At 43.3% G+C, this 23,163-nt stretch overlaps 1 protein-coding gene across 1 annotated transcript in view; it reads right to left on the reverse strand.

The window, feature by feature from the left end:
* LOC123747618 (receptor-type tyrosine-protein phosphatase F-like) overlaps positions 1–23,163 on the reverse strand; it is a 160,679-nt gene that overhangs the window by 41,257 nt on the left and 96,259 nt on the right. Inside the window, exons 32-34 of the mRNA XM_069328944.1 lie at positions 13,881–14,082; positions 13,125–13,442; positions 12,789–13,009 (exon numbers count right to left, since the gene is read on the reverse strand). Of these exons, the coding sequence (XP_069185045.1) occupies positions 12,789–13,009; positions 13,125–13,442; positions 13,881–14,082 (741 nt within the window). The remainder of the gene's footprint in view (positions 1–12,788; positions 13,010–13,124; positions 13,443–13,880; positions 14,083–23,163) is intronic.

Genomic DNA, 23,163 nt, shown 5'->3' on the forward strand with positions numbered 1-23,163 from the left:
AGACTATTTCTATACATAACCATAGCAACTATACCTCTATGTTTTCCAGCTAAGATGTTGTGCTGGTTTGGGGAGAGGTAAGATGGTTGACCTCTCCCAGCTGCTCCCGTATTCACACTGATTTGTCCTCGTCTGGCCTAGCCCAGACTAGAACCTTGTATCCTTCCGCCTAGTCAAAGTTTTACCAAGTTACTAGCCAGGTTTAAGTTATAACAATTAAACTCTGTTGTACTTAATTGATCCAGACTGGTTGAATTATTTTACTGAATTAAATTACAAACATCTAACGGCAGAGCTGTTCCCGATCCCCAAAATGGTTAATAAAACTTTGAGAAATATTAGACATGTCAACCCTGCTGACCTATGACCGCCGGTCACTCCGCCTTAAAAGTTAGATCCGATTCGTGACGTCACTGATGGTGACTTAAACTCAATAATTAGAATACTCTTGATATTGTATCCAGTACTATTATACAATACAATTTTAATGCAAAATGAATAAAGGCTAATTTTCTCTAATTTACTGAATACTATAGGATGGTTCATTATACGCAGTTATGAACAACGCGTCGGTTATTTCCACCGCGAATCCCCCTGGGGGTCAGGTCACCATGCGGCTCAGCTTCCCATTCTCTTTTGTCGATAAACCACTCTGGATAATTCTTACAACAGCCTAGTTTGTTACAACCCCCCCGCACAAGCACTTAGTAAACCTTGTTAATTTGTTAAAATTCACGAGGTTTAGTATCCAAACCCACAATTCAACTCATGCCACAAACAAAAGCTAACCTAACTAATAAAATTTGACAAATAATAGTCCAACATCAACATGTTTAAATTCATAAATTTCTCAGCTGTCAACTGACAGCAATCTTCTAATATCAGGAAACATACATCCTATCCTTACTGACATAGCTAAATAACATGTCCCTACTCTACCATCAAAAACTAGCTATTAAACTCTCTTGGCTCTTCACTAGCCAAGTCCATGTGTCCTCTAGAGCCGGCCACACCGTGCTCAAACATAAACATTAAAGTTATATCATCAGACTGAACTTTCAGTCATCCGGGAGCGTACTACGGAACTATCAAGTACTCATCCGTGTACTAACCACTCCCCATCAATGTCAACCTTGACATGTTAAGGAACACACCTAACGTTTATTACATATATCTAAAAATAAAAATTCCTATACTATATCACAGGTTTCAGCTGACTGTACAGCCAAGTGTTCTCACTCACTAGAAGTGTCAATGTTTATATTGGTCCGCCTCTCCTGTGTTCAAACATTCTGAAAAAAAAATAGCACAACATAATTTTCCATAACCGTTTGTTCTGGGCTGAGACAATTACACAGGGGCTTCGATTTTGATTACTGACCAATTTATAGAGCAAAATTCATATATTATACCAGAATTATTTTAAATCTGTTTTTCAACATTTAAAAAGTATTGATTCTAAATCTGTTTTTCAACATTTAAACAAAAGTGTCCAGATGTTCTTTACACAGATGTTCAGAGCCACTTTGTTGTTTGTATCAATTGTTCATATTGAGTAATCGAAGAGAAAAAAAAAATCGATGCTGCTGGATGCTGAATGTAGTCGCTGACGATGACGGTGTCGATCTTGCTTCTTCTCATGTGTAGACATCAATACCTGGTCCTCTTGTACTCCCATCCAGTACTCCTGAATGACGACAGAGTGTAGTAGAGCGGAGTACCAAGTGACAGCTGTAGAATACTGTTACTTCGGCCATTAATCTTGCTCTCGACAGTCCACACGCCTTCGTATCAATCACAGTTCACACGGTAGTCTTGATGTTAAACTTGTCGCAGATGACCACAGCAGAGCAGGACTGGATGTACCAACGGTGTCTCTTAGCAGGAGTGGTGTCAGAAGGTCGTAGAGGCGGGTTGCTTGTTTGCAGAACAGGTGAATCTCGTCTTCCATCATTGCTCACGTCATCTCAGGCGTTTCTTGATGTCACCAGGTTACTAGGCCGTAAACACCAACTGTGTATACCCTCGTACCGCCGACTTTAGGCCAAAGGAGACAATTTTGCGACCTTCTATTGGCGAGTCCCGGTACTCTGTAGGGAAACCGTGCCTTCCACCTGTGACCGCCTTACTTCTGCTTTCTTGTTACTTCAGATGACGTAATCATTAATCTTCCGGCGAAATTCTTGAGTACTGCTACGTGCTTTCCATTTCTTGACCTCTCCTCCAACACTGCTGGACTGACTGCAGTCTTGATGACGCAGCAGGTGGGTATTGGTGATCTCGAGACAGCTACCCCGGCGTTGTATGGCACCTCCGGTGACTGCTATAATGTGGACAGCTCGCTGGCCCTGACAACCTCGTTAGTGACGTGAGGCGTCGGCCGGGTGACTCTTGGACAGTCACTCATCCCCAAAGTAACTGATGTATGGGTTACTGGGTCTGGTGGGGGGAGGGCTTTGTGTAACGTGCCTCCCCCCTCGGTCTTTACAGACAAGGGTTCACGTGTGGCTGGAACAACTGGGTCGGTGTACCAATCAGACCTGGGAACAGACAGACACAACACAGCGGAAGCATAGATATACTCTGGGTTTGGTGGAGGTGGAACCCCAGAGCACGGTAAAAGTTGCTACCTGAGTCAAGTATAGACATAGTACATCTCATTGCCTTTACAGGAAAATCTAATGAATACTAAATTATACTAACCAAGGAAGTTACTTTACTGTATAGCGCGAGATCTCGTCACCATAGGGTGGCGAGACTGCACCTGACTACTGATGAGCGATGACAGAGGGTCATCCTCATCTTCTGACTCGTCGGTGAAGCCATGAGTCAGCACTGCTGAGTCAGGAACTAGACCCGCTGAAGGCAGTTCTAATTCCTCTCTAGCATGATATTGTTTCAATTTATTTACATGAATTGTCCTTTCCACCTGGTCCTCGAACACTCCTTTTATAACAAGATTAACCGGCCCCGCCCTTTTAATTACTCTATATGGTCCTCGCCACCTCGGAGCTAGTTTCCTGCTCTGATTGGCGGGCGCAGCCTCATTCACTCTCAATACGAGGCTTCCTTCCGTCAACTCAAGAGGGCGCACTTTCTTGTCATAAAAATGAGCATACCGAGTCCGTGCCTTCTTGGACGCTTCAGCTGCCATATTCCATGCATTTCTCATTTTTCCAAGGACCTCTGAAGGATAGTCCTCCCCGTATGCAACATTATGTCTGTTAAGCAGACCTGACGGGAAATTGCATGAATTACCAGTAAACAAATGAAGTGGTTGGGTGTTAATTGATTGGTGGATGGCAGTATTCAAGGCGAACTGAACATAGGGTAGGTGTTCATCCCAGGTGTTTGCATCATGTTCAGCAAGGATTGCAAGCATATCCTTGACTGAACGATTAGTCCGTTCCGTCATTCCGTTTGCTTGTGGGTGGTAGGCCGTTGTAAAAGCCGAAGTTGTCTCTAAAATCTTACAAACTTCTCTAAATATATTCCCATTGAATTCTTGACCCCGGTCAGAGACTAAAACTTTAGGAGGTCCGAATACAGTAACGAACCTACGCAAGAACGCATCTGCAACCGTACGAGAATCCTTCTGAGGTAATGCAACTAGTGTAGTGTATCTAGACAGATGGTCAACTAGCACCAACACATATCTATTTCCTGAATGACTGTGGTGTAAATCAATCAGATCGGCCCCCACACGATCTAACGGTTCACGAATTTCAGGAAATTCCTGAAGTGGGGCTTGTACCTTAAGGGTGCCTTTCCTCCTCTGGCAACGAGGGCACGACTTCACGAAATTGATTACCTCAGAAAGTAATCCTGGAAAATAAAATAGAGACTTTGCTTTTAAGTGCGTTTTAAAGATCCCCGGATGCCCTGCAATTTTTGAAGCATGCGCGAGCTTTAACGCTGATGACCGCAACGCGTCCGGAATAACTAGCTGAAATACTGCCCTATCATTCTGGCTATTAACATAATACAGGACGCCCTGTTTCATCTCAAAATCATGTATAGGTAAATTCTTTTTCTTTTTCGGGTATTTTCCTCCCTCTAAATACTCAATAATCTCTTTCCATCTCGGCTCGTTCATCTGGTAATCTCTCATTTTATCCGATGGAATGGTTTCAATATTTTCATTAATCTGCATTGCCGCTATATTTCTACTTAGCGTATCTGGCACAACATGGGCTGGACCAGGCTTGTACAAAATCTGGAATGAGTGGGCCGAAAGTTCGTGAGACCAGCGTGACATTCGTGGGCATTTTGTTCGCTTTTTAAATATGTGTGTTAACGCTCGATGGTCTGTGTAGATTACAAAATGCCGCTGAAATAGGTAAGGCTCGAAATACCTAACTGATTCTACTACTGCCAGTGCCTCCCGATCCGTAGCTGAATAACGAACTTCAGGTCCTTTGACCTTCCTACTGAAATAGGCTACTGGATGGGGTAAATTATCTGCGTCTCGCTGAATTAAGCACCCGCCAATAGCAATACCGCTGGCGTCAGTGTGCACTTCCCACTCTTTCTCAAAATCAGGAATAGCCAATACCGGTGTCGTGATTAGTTGGTCTTTCAGTTTGCGATAGGCCTCGTCATGTTCAGATTTCCACACAAACTTCGCATTTTTCTTTGTCAGATCAGTCAGGGGTGCTGAAATGCCAGCGAAACCTTCAATATGACGACGAAAATATCCGGCCGCCCCCAAAAACCTACGCACGTCCTTTGCTGTCCTTGGAGTAGGCATGTCAGCAATGGCGCGGCAAGAATCTGGGTCAGGTCGGATACCGTCTGGGCACACCTGGAACCCCAGAAATTTGAATTTCTGAGCCGCCAGGGTGCACTTCTGAACATTCAGCCTGAAACCTGCCTGATCTAACAACTTCAAAGTCTCAGTCAAGTCCTGTAGGTGTTCCTCAAACGTCCTGGAATATATCACAACATCATCCAGGTACGCTAAAGAATGCCTACCCAGTACCGGACTAAGGATAAAGTTGATGGCCCTCTGAAACGACGAAGGCGCTGTCTTCAAACCAAACGGCATCCTACGGAATTGATAAGTGTGCCTACCATCCGAGAATGCTGTTTTTTCCCTATCTTGTTCTGCCACCGGAATCGCCCAATACGCCGATTTTGCGTCAAGAGTTGAGAAATACTTAGCAGCACCAAATTGATCTATTATCTCCTGTATTCGGGGCAACGGATACACATCACCCTTAGTTAATTCGTTCACCTTCCGGTAGTCAACACAGAAACGATAACTACCGTCCGGTTTCCGAACTAGCACAACAGGAGAGAGCCACGGTGACGTACTAGGCTCTATCACGCCCTGTCTCAACATTTTCTGGCACTCCTCCCTGATAATGTTCTTTGCCTGTTCCGGCAACCTCCACTGTCTCGTGTACACAGGCAAATGATCACCAGTTGGAATGGTGTGCTCGATCTTATCAAGGAGACCAATCTGGTCATCCTCTGTCGCAAACAATTTCGGGAATTTTCGTAAAACTCCTCTCAGTGCCTTCCTATCTGCCTGTGCAACATGTTGCAAATCAAGTGCTGAAATTAATTTTTCCACTTCCTCAACATTCTGTGCAACATTTCTCGTCTCGTATTGTACTTTGGATGGTGTTTTAGTTTTCAACATATTCAGTGCACTACATTGTGCAGTGACGGCTGGCGTCTCAGCTGACTCATGGTGAAAGATTTCTGTGTCCTCCACCATGGTTCCCTGAGATACCCTATCACCTGCCCTGAAGCGAAAAGTCTTATGTGAAAGATTGACAACTGGAATGAGTGCACCTTTATCGAGCACTACAACTAAGTGATGAGGAATTAATAAACTATCACATCTCCCAGCCACCTGAAGGGTGGTACCTGGTTGTATGTGACGTCCCACGGCTACTTTAATAAATTTAACAGAATGTGGTGGGCAACTCTGTTTGGTCAATGCATGCAAGGCGCATGACCTCTTAACTGTGTCTGGAAGAGACTTAAAAATCAATTTTGGATAGTGCGCATTATATTTCAGCTTCCTCTTAATTGAAGCTACAACTGGGGGATGGTCGATCATCTCCACTGGGTAGGAAGTCTGTCCCAACTGCAACCTGCAGTTCCTAGCCCCTTTTTGAGCAGACAAGGAATAATCAAATCGCGACAGAAAATCAGTTCCCATTAAGATGTGACCAGGAAAATCAAGGTTCTCTACGATCGTACATGTGTGAGGCTGCAATTCCCCATCAATCTCAAAATTAACTGTACCTTGACCTACGATCTCAATCTTTTCCCCATTGACTGCTGTTAATGTCTTTGCGCAACGTTGAAGACGTGTATACTTAAAATTGCTGAAGGCTGACTTTTTAATTACCGTTGCCTGGCTTCCTGTATCAACAAAAGCTGTCAATCTCACACCTTCCACTTTCACCTCAAACGTAGGCCTACCATCACTAGGAGCCTGCTTTCATGCTCTCGTAATAGTGACTTTACAGTCCCTCTGTATGTGCCCCCGCATCCCGCAGGAGTAACACCTACGCGGATCCCTGTTGTTACCCCGCGCAGGGTGGCTCGAACTTGCCGCTGAGGGCTGCCTCATGCCTGATGAACCCGCGCCACAGTGACTCGGCTTGGCTCCCTCGCCTTTACTTACCGCCTCTACGTATGGCGACAACTGAGTGCCCGATGTCCCTGCGCGCGTCCGCCTGTCTAGGGCTGTGGCGGCCTGTTGGACTAGGTCTTCATAACTCACACCCGCTCTCCCCGCAAGGAACAATGGCCCCATATCGGAAGGTAACGTTTTGCAGAACAACTCTTTAGCGAATTGCTCTGCCTGACTCGAATCGAACCCCAGTTCCTTAGTGAGGTCGTCAACCCTTCTCTTTAATATTGACCCGAAATCCTTGACAGTGCTTCGGTCATCCCTCTTAAGTGACTCGAGATAAAAGTAAGCCTCATCCTCCGAAACCTTGTCTTTGAATCTGTCCCTAATCGCTTGGACAAACTGAGGCCAAGATGTCAGGTGCTGAAACTCTGTAAATCCCGCCAGTGGACCGGCTACGTGCACGCAAGCCCCCATAGCGAGAGCAATTTTCGATCTATCCCCCGGGACAGCTTCCAGCATCGAACCAATTTCACAAAGCCAGTCTTCCACCTGGCGGTTGCGTTCCACCTTAATAAGCGACAACTCCCTACCTCTGAGTGTCGGCAGAGTCAACTTGGGAATCAGACTCACAAGTCCCTCTGTATGTGACGCGGAGCTACTGGCAGTGGGTGGGTCCTGGGGTTGGGGACTGGGTTGAGGTTGGGGTTTGGCCTGAGGTATGGTGTGGGTGGCCTCGGGTTGGGGTGTGGATTGAGGTTGGGGTTGAGGCTGAGGTATGGTGTGGGTGGCCTCGGGTTGGGGTGTGGATTGAGGTTGGGGTTGAGGCTGAGGTATGGTGTGGGTGGCCTCGGGTTGGGGTGTGGATTGAGGTTGGGGTTGAGGCTGAGGTATGGTGTGGGTGGCCTCGGGTTGGGGTGTGGATTGAGGTTGGGGTGGGTATGGGGTGGCCTGGGGTTGGAATGGGTATGGGGTGGCCTGGGGTTGGAATGGGTATGGGTATGGGTATGGGGTGGCCTGGGGTTGGAATGGGTATGGGGTGGCCTGGGGTTGGAATGGGTATGGGTATGGGTATGGGGTGGCCTGGGGTTGGAATGGGTATGGAGTGGCCTGGGGTTGGGGGAAGGGTTGGTATGGGAACTGAGGATGGGGTTGGTATGGGAGGTGGGGTTGGGGTTGTTGTAGTGACGGATGAGGTGTACCTAGGTGTTGTGGGTGCTGTGGTATTGGTGTTATGTTGGGTAGTTCCTGCTGTTGGTGTGGTTGTTCATGTTCCCGTTGAACAGGTTGCTGTTCTCTACCGAGCGAAGTGGGACGTCCTGCCATACTAACTGAGGCCCCCTGTCTGCCCTGCTGGCATGGCGTCGATGTTCTTTGTGGGGGAACCCAAGACGGCTCTCCCCACTCATGGGACGACTCCTCGCAAGACTCCCCACTCATGTCAATAATAGTATCGCTACCGGGATGGAAAGATACCCTCGACTGCCCAGTCCCATGCAGAACCCGTGAACTCGTCGCTTCAGTCCCACTGACCCCACCTGTGGTGCCAGTTGAGCTACCTGAGCGATCCCCAGTGGTGTCGGAAGAGGTTCTATCCTCTACACTCCCATTCCCACTGGTCCCTACTGACTGGTCATTATCTGGGTTAAACATTTTCTGTGATTCCTGGTGTGCCACGTCTCTTCTAAACTACCCTTTAGTACACCCTCGGCCCGGACTCACTACAACCGTGATCTTACACAAAAAAAAAAAATCACAACTCTATTCTAAGAGAAAACTACTAAATTCCCAAAATAGGAAATACAACGATTTATCGAGAGAATCGCTGAAGTGAATCCAATGAATGAGTGTCTGCCCCGCACTCGTGTCTGATCGTGAAATATCCCACAGTTCTATTGCTGAAGCCTAAGTCCTTTACGTTAAAAAAATTAAAGAATCTAATTTATATAAAACAATTTAAATGATAACGCAACTAACCCGCAGCACTCGTGATGGATTAATAAAAAATATTTACTGTCCTCGAATACTAAACGCGCTTGAAGTGAGCAGCGTGGCCACTGATGACTGATGGAGCGGGACCAGCTGCGCTGAAAAACTAAGTCCCGCGCTTTTTCGCTTAAACGCTGAAAAATCAAAATTTTTGTTCTGAAGGAAAATAACTAGTTTTACGTTAATAAACCGCTCTAGCGATTAATATAGACACCCAGGACCTATAACTGCTTACTAAAAATTGAATTTTTATCAAAAACTGCGTTTTTACTCAATTGCTGGACTCTGCCAATTTTTCTGACTTCGAGGGAAAAAAATTTCTATCACCCCAAATATCACAAAACTCCTTTAATTCACAAAAATTCGGGTTTCTCTTTCCCAGATATAAATACGTTATTATTTACTACTGACGTTGCATGCAGAACAATACTGACACTTCGGGCGGTCTCAACACTCACTAATTCGAATTTTCGTCAAAATCCGAGATTTTCACCTCAAATGGACTCTGACAAAATTACAACACGATTTTCTCGAAAAATAACTAAATTCGGCAAAAATGTAATTATCACTGTTTAATGCTTACGGACAGAATTACGTCCCTTGCGCGCACTAGAGAGTAATACTGACCCTAGGATATACACGAAACCTGAAAATTAGAATTTCCGCCAAAAAGTCAGATTCTAGTCCAAGCTGGACTTAGAAAATTTTCCACCTACGTTTCTACTGAAAACAGAATTCTAAGTCTACAAACACAATTCTACCGTCTTACTGGTAAAAACTAGAAAATATCACACGCATTGACTGGGGAATCCTAATGATACCCAGATCATACACGTGACCCACGAATACAAATTAATTACAGTTAACGACTTTCCGACATTGACTTAGCCGAAAACTTATCCCAAAATACTTAGAAATATTCCATGGACAAATAACATTTACACGCAACTTACTATCCCTTAAACTCCTTCACTTTTCTATCGTGACCGACATATAGCCCTAAGTCCAGAGGATTAACTACACTCTAGTAACAACGCCTCTGACTTAGACTAATACAACAGGGAATAGCAAAAAAATGTACGCACTTAGCCTAATATGCAAGAAAACGCTAAACACTTTGATAAAAAAAAATTTTTAACCGGGGATTGAATTTAGGGAAAAAAAAAATTAATCTAGAACAACGCAAATAAACGGAAATTACTTTATAAATTTAAGTATACTTAATTCAAAAATGCACTCGACTTAATCTTATAATTGTTCCTACCGGCTCGCCGTACCACACCTAGCCTAGAGGCCACACCATCTAGGTTCCAACAGAGCGACACGCAGCTTTCAGCAACAATTATGACTAGGGACGACTCAACCTCCACTAAGTGTGCGATCACTTAGTTGTTGAATCGCTGCTAGGTAGTTTACTAGTCCGTCCCTCGGAGGCCGCAACGCCCTTCACGGATTACGTTTTTCCTAGCGTTTTGGGTCGTCTAATAACGCCCTCGGACTATCTACTGGCGTCCCACAGATATATCCGCCCCCGACAGCCCTCAAGGAACTGCTGTTGAGAGTATGGCGGCTCCCAACACCTCTGAATTAATTGCAATGGGTCGAGTATGGTACCCAGTCCAATCAACTCGGAGCGGTCTCCTTTTCAATAAATCTAATTTTAATAGCCTAATCTTACTAACTAACCTTAATCATATCAGCCCGCATGACCCAAGATTCGCCAATCCCCACTCAAACGCACTTGTGGGGCGCACTGCTAATCCTGGCCCGCGGCTGTCTCCTTAGCATCCGCGCACGTGTTCGAACGGCTAGACGCGTGAGCCTTTCAACAATTTCAAACAAAATTGTTGAAACCACCGCTGTGCACCATTGTAACACGGGTTAGGGTCCTCTCTCTTTACTTCCTTCTTTCTACTCCCTCTACCCGTATTCTTACTTTTATTTCTAAACCAAGGGACTCCAAAACTTTTACCAAAGCCAACTCCACGCCACGTGGTCCTAAGACGATTGACCGACTTAGGATTCTACACCCAGTATGACGTGACCTAAGCTCTGAACAAAACCCTAGAGTCACCTCTGCTGCCACCACCAGACCAGTAATACAAGAGCAATGATCGAGGTCTGGATCGATCACGCTAATTAATCAACCTAGGGGCTTGATCCCCACTATAAACGATGACCTTGAGTGTGGAATAAATTACACGGTAATGATAATTCCGATTCGATGTTAGAATCGGCGCCCAATGCAACTCCGCCTCGTGTGGACCACGTGACCAGGACAAGTATACACATAAAACACATGGAAACAATAAAATGCAAATTAATAACAAATTTAATTTATTACAAGAAAACTAAAACAAAATCTAAATGTGTTCACTCCCTATCACTTTAACACTCCCTACTTGACCTGAATGGCAAATGAGAAGACTATTTCTATACATAACCATAGCAACTATACCTCTATGTTTTCCAGCTAAGATGTTGTGCTGGTTTGGGGAGAGGTAAGATGGTTGACCTCTCCCAGCTGCTCCCGTATTCACACTGATTTGTCCTCGTCTGGCCTAGCCCAGACTAGAACCTTGTATCCTTCCGCCTAGTCAAAGTTTTACCAAGTTACTAGCCAGGTTTAAGTTATAACAATTAAACTCTGTTGTACTTAATTGATCCAGACTGGTTGAATTATTTTACTGAATTAAATTACAAACATCTAACGGCAGAGCTGTTCCCGATCCCCAAAATGGTTAATAAAACTTTGAGAAATATTAGACATGTCAACCCTGCTGACCTATGACCGCCGGTCACTCCGCCTTAAAAGTTAGATCCGATTCGTGACGTCACTGATGGTGACTTAAACTCAATAATTAGAATACTCTTGATATTGTATCCAGTACTATTATACAATACAATTTTAATGCAAAATGAATAAAGGCTAATTTTCTCTAATTTACTGAATACTATAGGATGGTTCATTATACGCAGTTATGAACAACGCGTCGGTTATTTCCACCGCGAATCCCCCTGGGGGTCAGGTCACCATGCGGCTCAGCTTCCCATTCTCTTTTGTCGATAAACCACTCTGGATAATTCTTACAACAGCCTAGTTTGTTACACTCTATCAGCAGGCGGTGTGACAGTGTCTGGTCCTATTACTTTCGCAGCATTCAGTTCCTCCCGATGTTTTTCCCACTTCTTCTACAGTGTCGAAGGAGGACAAGGAGGAGGAGGAAGAAGGATGATGATAGGATAATAATCGCAATAATAATGATGACAATTTTTTTACAGATATATTCCTGAAGAGACCCAATATCTGTGTCTGGTCCGCTATATGTTATTCATGTCAGTATTGCTCAGGTGCTGGATGAGTGGTTGTGATCAGTATGTTGGGTTCAGTAAGGTTATATATATCATGTGTTTTACAACTTCTGGCTTGTTCAATCTCAATGGTAATGTGATTTAATGTTACTTTGCGCTGTGTTAGCCAATGTTCCGGTAATCTACAGAGCATTTCTCCAAAGCGCCGACACTTCGTCTCTTCTGTTGTGCCAATATTGTGGAGAAATGTCCAGTAGAATACTAGAACATTTTCTAACAAAGTGCAGCTACAAAGTAAACTATGATAGTGGTGCTAGTGATAATTATGATGCTAATAATAATGACAGTGACAGTGCTAGTGATAATAATGATGATGATGCCCGAGATGATAATGACAGAGATGGTGCTAATGATAATAATAATGATGATGATGACGATGATTATATAATAATGTGCAATTAATAATTTACAAGTAGAAGTAAATAATTTTACCTTCTCCATTTATTTCACTATATTATTTCTCGACTATATTTGTTTAGTTTTCCAATATTGGTAGTTAGTGGTGAAGGTCGAGATTTTCTTGCAAGTTCTACATAAATTATTCTTAGTTTGTATTTGTTTACATACGAACGCTTTTTGTCGGAGTTTGGCGATGAAAATAACTAGTTAATCCCAACCATCTGGAACCTTATTCACGAACACGGACTACTGACGTCATATTCTATTGACAGTCGAAGCACGAGGGAAGATATGATTGACAGATTTAGCACGAGGAATGATATGATTGACAGATGTAGCACGAGGGAAGATATGATTGACAGATGTAGAACAAAGGGATATAAGATTGATAGTTGTAGCACGATGAGATATGATTGACAGGCGTAACACTTACCCAGAATGTATAGTTGGTGTTGGCTTGCAAGCCGTCTACATCAACACAGCGGTCATACCCTGCATTGCATGGTGTTGTGCCAATGGGTGTCCAATACTGTGATGTTTCCTTGTACACAAAACCAGTTATTACTCCATTTGATGGACATGGATCATTCCACAGAAGACGAACCTTATTTGATGACAAGGAGTTTGCTGTAAAGTTTCTGACTTCAGGTGGTCCTGGAAATATACGATTTGATAATGCATTTTTTTGTAATAATTTTGTAAAATACAGCGTCAAAATAATTGCCGGCAAATCTTAATAATAGGTCAAGTTTTCAAATATATTGCTTACTTTCTTCTGTAGTAGTAAAGTTAAAGGTAGTCTTCACAGGCACCTTCCGGCTAACATTATTGGTGATGGAGAGTGTCGCCACAAAGGTCATGCCAGCCGGCAAATTCATAAACTCAGCAACACATTTTCCACCTGATATATTCGATAGTTTATTAATCTCCAGAGTTGTGTTCGAACACTGCAAGTAAGTTCCCAGACTAACAATAACATGTACATCTGGTCCATTGTATGTGTCACACCCGGTAAGACCAGCTGTGCATGTTGTAGTGACGTTGTTAGTTTGCTTGCAGGAAAACTTCTCCACACCAACACTTGGATCTGAAAATATAAAATGTGTCTAATTATTATATAAAATAATTTTGTTCAAGTTAGTTTGAAAATTGCAAATAATAAAAAGTATAAAATCTTAAAAAAAAAAAAAAAGAAACCAGTTTCGTTTGGTAAGGTATTACCAGCTGAAGTAATGAGTTATGAACACAGTGAGGGTAAGGAACCAAATATGGAATACAGGTTATGAAGCAAGTGCTTGACAGTGATGATATACACTTATTGACATAATGAATCAGACAAATAATCAAATGTTTGTATATTTACATTAATACCTAAAATATATATGATATTCACCCATCGCTTGTGGCCTTGCCCCATAGTACCAATTACTCACCAACATCTGTACTAAGAGACCCACTGTACCTTCTTGTATATTGATATATACTTTAGTAAATATAATAAAGAGTTCATAAGAGAAGGACTCACTAGAGGAGAGTGTGAGAGCCGTGGAGCAGGCCGCCTGGCTCGTCCCACCTCTGTTACTGCCTGTGACACACACTCCATACTCAGCATAACTCTCCAGACCTTCCAGTACAATACTGCTCCCATTAGTTGATGTACGTCGTACCTCATCCATGACACCTTGTTGCCCTCCGTCCGGGCTGCCACAAGCCTTGTGTTGAAGTAACTATATAAAAGAAAATACCATGTAATTGCTGGGGAATGATTACAAGTGATGAGGCCAGTAAAGTTGTTAAGGGGACATCTATGCTCAAATCCAAAAAATTTCTAAAATTTACTAAAAATTCTGAAAAATACTACAACGTTCTGGCAATACTGTGGTGCAAACCGTTTTATGTTATCTTGAAAAATAACGTAATTAGAGTCAAATTTCGCGCTGCAACTTTCGTGAATCCGGTTCTCGCGGCCTGGGTGCGCCGTGGGGTGTTATGTCTTACGTTGTAGAAGTCTAATATTTCGTAATAGCGTGGAAAATAACGTGTTATGCATAAAACGAATATAAACTCACTCATTGGCAACAGTCTCGTGTGAGAGAGGGGTGGGCTTGCTGGCTAAGTCAGTCACTCTGTGTCCCTCAGCTGGTGGACCTATCATGGACGCGCTCTCACAATTTGTGCTATTTTTACTGCAAAATGACATACAAAACGAAGATGAGGAAAACTATGAAAGCTGAAAGCATGCTAGCTGCCCATAGATGCAGCCCGCTGCCCCCCCCCCCACAATCCCACCCTCTGCCACCGCACATTTTCCACCTTCTACTCCAGGTCTTGCACCTGCTACTCCAAATCTAACTGGACTGGTACTTGAACAAAAAGGACAAGGATATGCAGAGACCAACGAGACGCACAACCAAACCAAGAAAGGCCCCTGAGGGGGCTGACCCCCAGCTATGGTGCAAGTGCCTACTAGTGCCACACCAGTGCCACCTTGAGGACCCATATTTCTGACCAATTATATTAGGTTAGTATGTTTTAGTGTTATATTGTGATATTACTTCATAAATATTGGTACATATAAAACTGGTGGCAAATATATATATATATTTTTTTTTTTTTTTTTTATTTATCAGGCGATCTGCATGGAACTTGCACACCTTACTGAATCCAAGCCTATCTACAGGGGTGCAAATTTAGAATGATATTGGTCAACATCAACCTCAGCTAAAGGTGCCTGAACTTTAACCTCCGTTTGTGCAGGTAAATATTTTACAATTTTATCTGATTTCACAGACTTTATTTATTATTCAATTTACATGAAACTTGCACATTGTATGTAGAGTTTATGCCTCTAAAACATTGTGGTGGCTTTTCTTTCTACGTAGATTTATTGATTTTATAAATATTTATAAATATCATATTGTTGCATAGAATTTTTGGGAAATTTACAAAATCTGTATTATTGCACTAAATACATCTGGGATAAAAATCCACCAGACAAATCTTTATTATATAGTAAGGTCATACTAAGTGTCATAGAACTGATTTCGGTTCACAATTGTGGGCTGTGAAATGATTTGAACATTGTTAAAAAATTGTCTAAAAAAACTTTTTTAATTTTTTTCTCCCTCTCTATTTAGGCTGCGATGCTGAAACTTGGCCCAGTTGCAGCACCTTTCACATGTATCAGGATAATAAATTTTCAATGCCCTACAACAACTTTTAAATTTTCATATAGCAAACCCCTTAAGGCAACAGTATAACTTATATGAAACTTTATAAACAATTTAAGATTATTTACGATTTGATTACATGATTTTCATAATATTTAATGATTGACTTTAGAAGTTAATAAAAACTCCCATAAATGTAATCCATCACTTGACATCCGCAGATATCCAAGTACAAATTGCTTAATTGTTTCTTTACTTGATGCATCGTTCATCCTTCCTCATCACAACTGAAGAGTTCCAGCTTTCATGTGTGAAGAATAATTGGACCAGAGACCAGTGGTAAAACAGTGTATAGAAAAATCAGGTTATAGACATTTACATTCCTACTCGCAGCAAATCTTGCGACAATACACACAAGAAGAACAGTAAGAGCTGTGTCTCCACGTCACAAGTGTTCTTATAATGCAACAGTTATGTACATTACGGCTAGTAGGCGGGGCATTAAGAGCTAGACCTCATGTCATTGAAGTCACTGGTAGGGAAGAAGTGTCTCACACACTCACTCACAGTGTCTGCCTCACACACACACACACACACACACACACACACACACACACACACACACACACACACACACACACACACACACACACACACAAATATGAGAAAGAAAAGAACCGCCCCTTAAGGGTGACCTTTAATGGAGTGAAAAACATGATGGAAGTGCTAAGAAATGCCAGGAAACTGCAGAGTGATGAGGTTGGCAAATCTTGGTCAATAAGACAAGACCTCTCCAAGGAAGACAGAGAAAAGCTGAAAATGAACTTAATTGAGGCAAAACGGCTAAATGGGGATAGAAATGAAGAAGACAGAAATTCTTTTTTTTTACAAAGTGACAGGGACTGGAAAGCTTGTGAAATGGTACATAAAAACAAAGCAACAAGATCAGTAGTGGAAGGGGGAGTAAAGAGCAAAGGAAAAGGGAACATGTTCCTGAAAATTGTATATACCAACATAGATGGAGTGAGGTCAAAAACTTTGGAGTTGCAAGATATAATCCAGCTTAGGGTCCCAGATATTGTTGCATTATCAGAAACGAAACTTGAAGGAAATATAATAAATGAAGTCATATTCCCAAGAGGCTACTCAGTTTGGAGACGTGACAGGAAAACTAGGAAGGGAGGAGGAGTGGCTGTACTGGTGAAAAAACACCTGAAGGTAAAAGAGTTAATATTTGAAAACCCTCGAGATATTGACATAATGGCATTGCAGGTCTGGAATCAGGATGATAACCTGATAATTGTAAATACCTACAGCCCACCAGCAAGCAACACGTGGACAAAGGAAGAACTGGATGACAAACGAGAGGGCCTCATAATGGTCATGAGAGATATTATTGTACAAGCAGATAAAGATAAATCACGACTGTTGATACTGGGGGACTTCAACTTTAGAGCAATAGACTGGGAGGCCTATGAAGCAAGAACGGAGGACTTTTGGACATGCAGATTTGTGAACCTCATTCTGGAGACATTCTTGTATCAACACATAAAGCAAGCCACAAGAATGAGGGAAGGAGATATACCGTCAGTACTGGATCTAGTATTCACCAGGAAAGAAGAAGAGATTTTTGACATCCAGTACCTTCCTCCCTTGGGAAAGAGTGATCACGTCCTGTTAGACATTAAATATGCTTTAAGATATCATCTAGAAGAAAATGGGGACATTGAAACAGTTGATAAACTCGATTTAAAGAGAGGCAACTATGGGGAACTTCGAAATTTTTTTAATGAGTGTAATTGGACAGAATTGTTGCTAGGCAGGGAAGTAAATGAAATGTATGCCAAATTTTTAAAACTATACGAGGAAGGCACACAAACATTCATACCAAAACAGAGATGCAGGACCAGAAAACAGGATTGGTTCGACAGAAATTGTGAGAGGGCAAGAGACCAAAAGACACAAAAATGGAATCAGTATAGGAAGAGGCCAAACCCCCAAACATACCAGCGATACAAAGATGCGAGAAACAATTATACAGCAGTAAGGAGAGAGGCAGAAAGAAATTTTGAAAAAGGGATAGCAGATAAATGTAAAACAGAACCGGGCCTATTCTACAAATTCATAAACAACAAATTGCAGGTAAAGGATAATATCCAGAGGTTGAAAATGGGAAACAGATTCACGGAAAATGAAAGGGAAATGTGTGAAACATTAAATGAAAAGTTCCAAAGTGTGTTTGTACAAAATGAAATCTTCAGAGAACCAGACACAATAAGAATTCCAGAGAACAACATAGAGCGGATAGAGGTGTCTAGAGATGAAGTGGAAAATATGCTAAAGGAGCTCGGGAGGAACAAAGCAGCTGGCCCAGATGGCGTTTCACCATGGGTTCTGAGAGAATGTGCATCTGAGCTCAGCATTCCACTTCACCTGATCTTTCAGGCATCCCTGTGTACAGGAATCGTAGCAGACGTGTGGAAACAGGCTAACATAGTTCCAATCTACAAAAGTGGCAGCAGGGAAGACCCCCTCAATTATAGACCTGTATCATTGACAAGTGTAATAGTGAAAGTATTGGAAAAGCTAATCAAAACTAAATGGGTAGAACACCTGGAGAGAAATGATATAATATCAGACAGACAGTATGGTTTTCGATCAGGAAGATCCTGTGTATCGAATTTACTCAGTTTCTATGATCGGGCCACAGAGATATTACAGGAAAGAGATGGCTGGGTTGACTGCATCTATCTGGACCTAAAAAAGGCTTTCGACAGAGTTCCACATAAGAGGTTGTTCTGGAAACTGGAAAATATTGGAGGGGTGACAGGTAAGCTTCTATCATGGATGAAAAATTTTCTGACTGATAGAAAAATGAGGGCAGTAATCAGAGGCAATGTATCGGAATGGAGAAATGTCACAAGTGGAGTACCACAGGGTTCAGTTCTTGCACCAGTGATGTTTATTGTGTACATAAATGATCTACCAGTTGGTATACAGAATTATATGAACATGTTTGCTGATGATGCTAAGATAATAGGAAGGATAAGAAATTTAGATGATTGTCATGCCCTTCAAGAAGACCTGGACAAAATAAGTATATGGAGCACCACTTGGCAAATGGAATTTAATGTTAATAAATGTCATGTTATGGAATGTGGAATAGGAGAACATAGACCCCACACAACCTATATATTATGTGAGAAATCTTTAAAGAATTCTGATAAAGAAAGAGATCTAGGAGTGGTTCTAGATAGAAAACTATCACCTGAGGACCACATTAAGAATATTGTGCAAGGAGCCTATGCAATGCTTTCTAACTTCAGAATTGCATTTAAATACATGGATGGCGATATACTAAAGAAATTGTTCATGACTTTTGTTAGGCCAAAGCTAGAATATGCAGCTGTTGTGTGGTGCCCATATCTTAAGAAGCACATCAACAAACTGGAAAAGGTGCAAAGACATGCTACTAAGTGGCTCCCAGAACTGAAGGGCAAGAGCTACGAGGAGAGGTTAGAAGCATTAAATATGCCAAAACTAGAAGACAGAAGAAAAAGAGGTGATATGATCACTACGTACAAAATAGTAACAGGAATTGATAAAATCGACAGGGAAGACTTCCTGAGACCTGGAACTTCAAGAACAAGAGGCCATAGATTTAAACTAGCTAAACACAGATGCCGAAGAAATATAAGAAAATTCACCTTCGCAAATAGAGTGGTAGACGGTTGGAACAAGTTAAGTGAGAAGGTGGTGGAGGCCAAGACCGTCAGTAGTTTCAAAGCGTTATATGACAAAGAGTGCTGGGAAGACGGGACACCACGAGCGTAGCTCTCATCCTGTAACTACACTTAGGTAATTACACTTAGGTAATTACACTTGGACTTGTCTTGTGACCATCGTGTTGGGTGGACGTGGGTTCGGAGCTCCTGGGTCACTAGTGGAGTGGGAGGGGTAATCAGGCAACTTCGAAGTGAAAAAGACTATAAGTGAATGTACAAGTGAATGAAAAAACCTTGGGTTTTGACCAGAGCCATAAGGTAGTGAAGAAAAACAGTTTAATTAGCGTAATTCAAAATAGTGAGGAAATACTGTGCAGTGTGGAAGCAGCAGACATCACCGACCTCTGACCGCGTGACCTCACCTCGCAGCAACCCTTCTATCACCACGTGGGACGACGATTGGAGATTCACTCACCTATTGTGTTGGCAGATTGTGCAAGGTATTGAGGAGCGCCTTTTTGGCTGGATTGTTACTGCAATGACTAGAAGGGGTTCAAGGTCAATCACCAGCAGGGATGAGGAGGAGGACAGATTTATAGACAAATTAATAGGGAAATTTGTAGAGAGAAGGAGTGATTGGTTGGAGGATCTAATCCAGGGGATTAAAAGTGAGGTATTTCAGCAAATACAGGATGCGGTAGAGAGGCAGAAACAAGAATTTATGCTCTATGTTCAGGAAGAGATTAGGAAGGGAAGAGAGGACTGGGAGAGGGAATGTGCTCGTATCACAAACGAATTAGGAAGGATTAGCAGCATGGCTAAGGATAGAGGAGTAATGGGGGATGGGTTAGTGACTGCGGTTGGGATGGGGAATCCCCAGGGGACAGGCTACCAGCATGACAATGAATTACTGAGGAGACGGTCTATTATAATACACGGATTATTCGAATCTAGGGCACCAACAAGACAAGAGAGAATAGAAACAGAAAAATACGAATTGCACGAGATATTGAGGTGTATTGGAGCAGAGATGGCAGAACGCGAGGTGGATATCAATCGACGGGTTGGACCTTACAATTGTACCAAGAATAGACCTGTTCTGGTGCAATTCTCCAATGAGGAGGCAGTGGAGTACATAATGAGGAGCAAGCATTTACTCAGAGGAAGTGAAACCCATTACAATGTGTTTATAGAGAGGTTTATGACGAAAGATGAGCAAACAGCCCACAAAAATAGATGGCAACAACGACACCGAAATAGTCTCACCTCCCAGGTCACATCCCAGGTCACCTCCCAGGGCACCTCCCAGGTCACCTCCCAGGTCGCATCCTCCCCAACTCAGCCCTCCTATACATCCCCCCTGCCTCAGCCTCCCACAACCCCCCTGTCCCTTCCACATTTGCACCTCCACAACGATTCCCCTGCCCCTGCTACATCACACTTGTCAGCGACCCCAGTGGGTCAAGCCATGCCCTCCCCAAACCCACCTTCCCATCCCCCCTCCCCAAATACCCCTTCCCACTCCCCTGCCCCTTCTACCCCATTGACTTCAATTCCATCTACTCCATCCCAGCTTCCACTGCACCCCTCTTCCACTCACCCCCAAACCCCACCCAACCCTCACCCCTCCTATGCACCTCCAGCCCACATTTAACCCCCTCACCTTGTGACCCCCTAACACTTTCCCCCATCTCCCTCTTCCCCTCTTCTACCCCAAAACCCCCACCTACCCCCGATTCCCCCCTAACTAATATACCCTCTCTTCCACTCCCAGCACCCATGCTCCATTCTCATCTCAGCTCTCCGCCCTCTGTATCCCTCTTCCCCCCAACCTCTCAACCTCTATCTGACTCTCAGTCTCACTCTATTTCTCAACCCCCCTATGCTATTCAGACCCCTAACTTTCAGACCCATTATGCCCTTCCTACCCCCCTAGATGCCCAGACCCCATTCGCCTACCAGGCACTCCCAGGCACCCCCCTAGCACCCCCCCACTCACCCCCACAGCCCCCACTTGCCCCCCAGACACCCCACAGTTCCCCCCAGACCCCTGGTGAAAGGGGGAACTCTGACACCCGAGTTTCCAAGAAGAGTCTCAAGGTTTGGTACACCAATGCTGATGGGGTAGCCAATAAAGCAGAAGAGATGAAAGAAAGAGTTAGTGAGGCAGACCCAGACATAGTGGCAATAGTGGAAACTAAAATAAATGGCATGATCTCGGATGCAATCTTTCCAGAGGGGTACCAGGTGATAAGAAAAGAAAGGACACAGAGACAGGGAGGAGGAGTGGCACTACTAATAAAGCGGAAATGGAAGTTTGATGAGCTGGAAAATCCGGGTACCAATGAAAGCACAAGCTTCATACATGGAACTCTGACAGTGGATGGGAAGAAGATTGTAATCTTGATACTCTACAATCCCCCACCAAACAGTAGAAGGCCCAGGCAGGAGTACGAGGACAGCAACAAGACATGTATGGATGAACTGCAGAGGGCAGCAACTTTAGCGCATAGAATGAGAGCGAAGCTGCTGGTCATGGGGGACCTAAATCACGGAGAGATAAATTGGGAAACGAGGAATCCCCATGGCGGGGAGGAGACCTGGGGAGCGAAGCTGGTAGACGTTATTGACAGGAATTTCCTAACACAGCATGTGAAAGAAGATACTAGGGAAAGAGGAGGGGATACGCCCAGCCTATTAGATCTCATTATCACTCAGAATGTAGAAGACATCGAGCAGTTGGAACATGAAATACCACTAGGAGCTAGTGACCATTGTGTCCTAGTCTTTGACTACATGATGGAGCTTAAAATTGTGACCAAAGGACAAGAGGTCCGGGAAAGGAGACTTGATTACAGAAAAGGGGACTACAGAAGGATAAGGGACTACCTGGGAGAAGTGCAGTGGGAGGAAGAACTTAGAGGAAAAACAGTGCAAGGTATGATGAACCAAGTCATATTGAAATGCAAGGAGGCTGAAGATAGATTTATTCCAACAATAAAGGAAAAAAGCAGGAGGGAATATAATAACCCATGGTTTAATAGACAGTGTCAGGAAGCAAAGGTGAGAAGCAGGAGGGAGTGGAGGAAGTACAGAAGACAAAGGACAGAGGACAACAGGATTAGATGTAACAGAGCTAGGAATGATTACATTAACATAAGACGAGTGTCGGAAAGGAATTATGAGAACGATATTGCAGTCAAAGCGAAAAAGCAACCAAAATTACTACATAGCCATATAAGAAGGAAGATGTCGGTAAATGACCAAGTGACAAGACTGAGGAAAACAGAAGGGGCATATACAGAAAGCGACAAGGAAATCTGCGAGGTACTGAATGCAAAATTCCATGGAGTGTTCACAACCGAGCCTGAGCAGCTCCCATTGTTAGAAGAGATTACCCAAGATGAAAGACTATCGGATATAGAGGTGACAGCAGAGGATGTAATGAAACAGTTGACAACACTGGATGCAAATAAAGCTGTTGGACCAGACAAAGTATCACCGTGGATACTCAAAGAGGCAGCGCAGGCTCTCAGCGTGCCTCTGGCAATGATCTTTAATGAGTCACTTATGTCGGGAGAATTGCCCAGTTGCTGGAAGGAGGCAAATGTCGTACCGATTTTCAAAAAGGGTGATAGGGAGGAGGCACTTAACTACAGACCCGTATCACTGACAAGCATCCCCTGCAAAATTCTTGAAAGAATAATTAGGCTAAGACTTGTTGAGCACCTGGAGAGCATTGGGTTTGTAAACAAGCACCAACATGGGTTCTGGACAGGGAAATCATGCCTAACAAACCTTTTAGAATTCTATGATAAAGTAACAAGGATAAGGCAGGACAGAGAAGGCTGGGCAGACTGCATATTTCTTGACTGCCAAAAGGCCTTTGATACGGTACCGCACATGAGACTGC

Source organism: Procambarus clarkii, chromosome 22 (assembly GCF_040958095.1).
Source record: "Procambarus clarkii isolate CNS0578487 chromosome 22, FALCON_Pclarkii_2.0, whole genome shotgun sequence".
Classification (NCBI taxonomy): domain Eukaryota; kingdom Metazoa; phylum Arthropoda; class Malacostraca; order Decapoda; family Cambaridae; genus Procambarus; species Procambarus clarkii.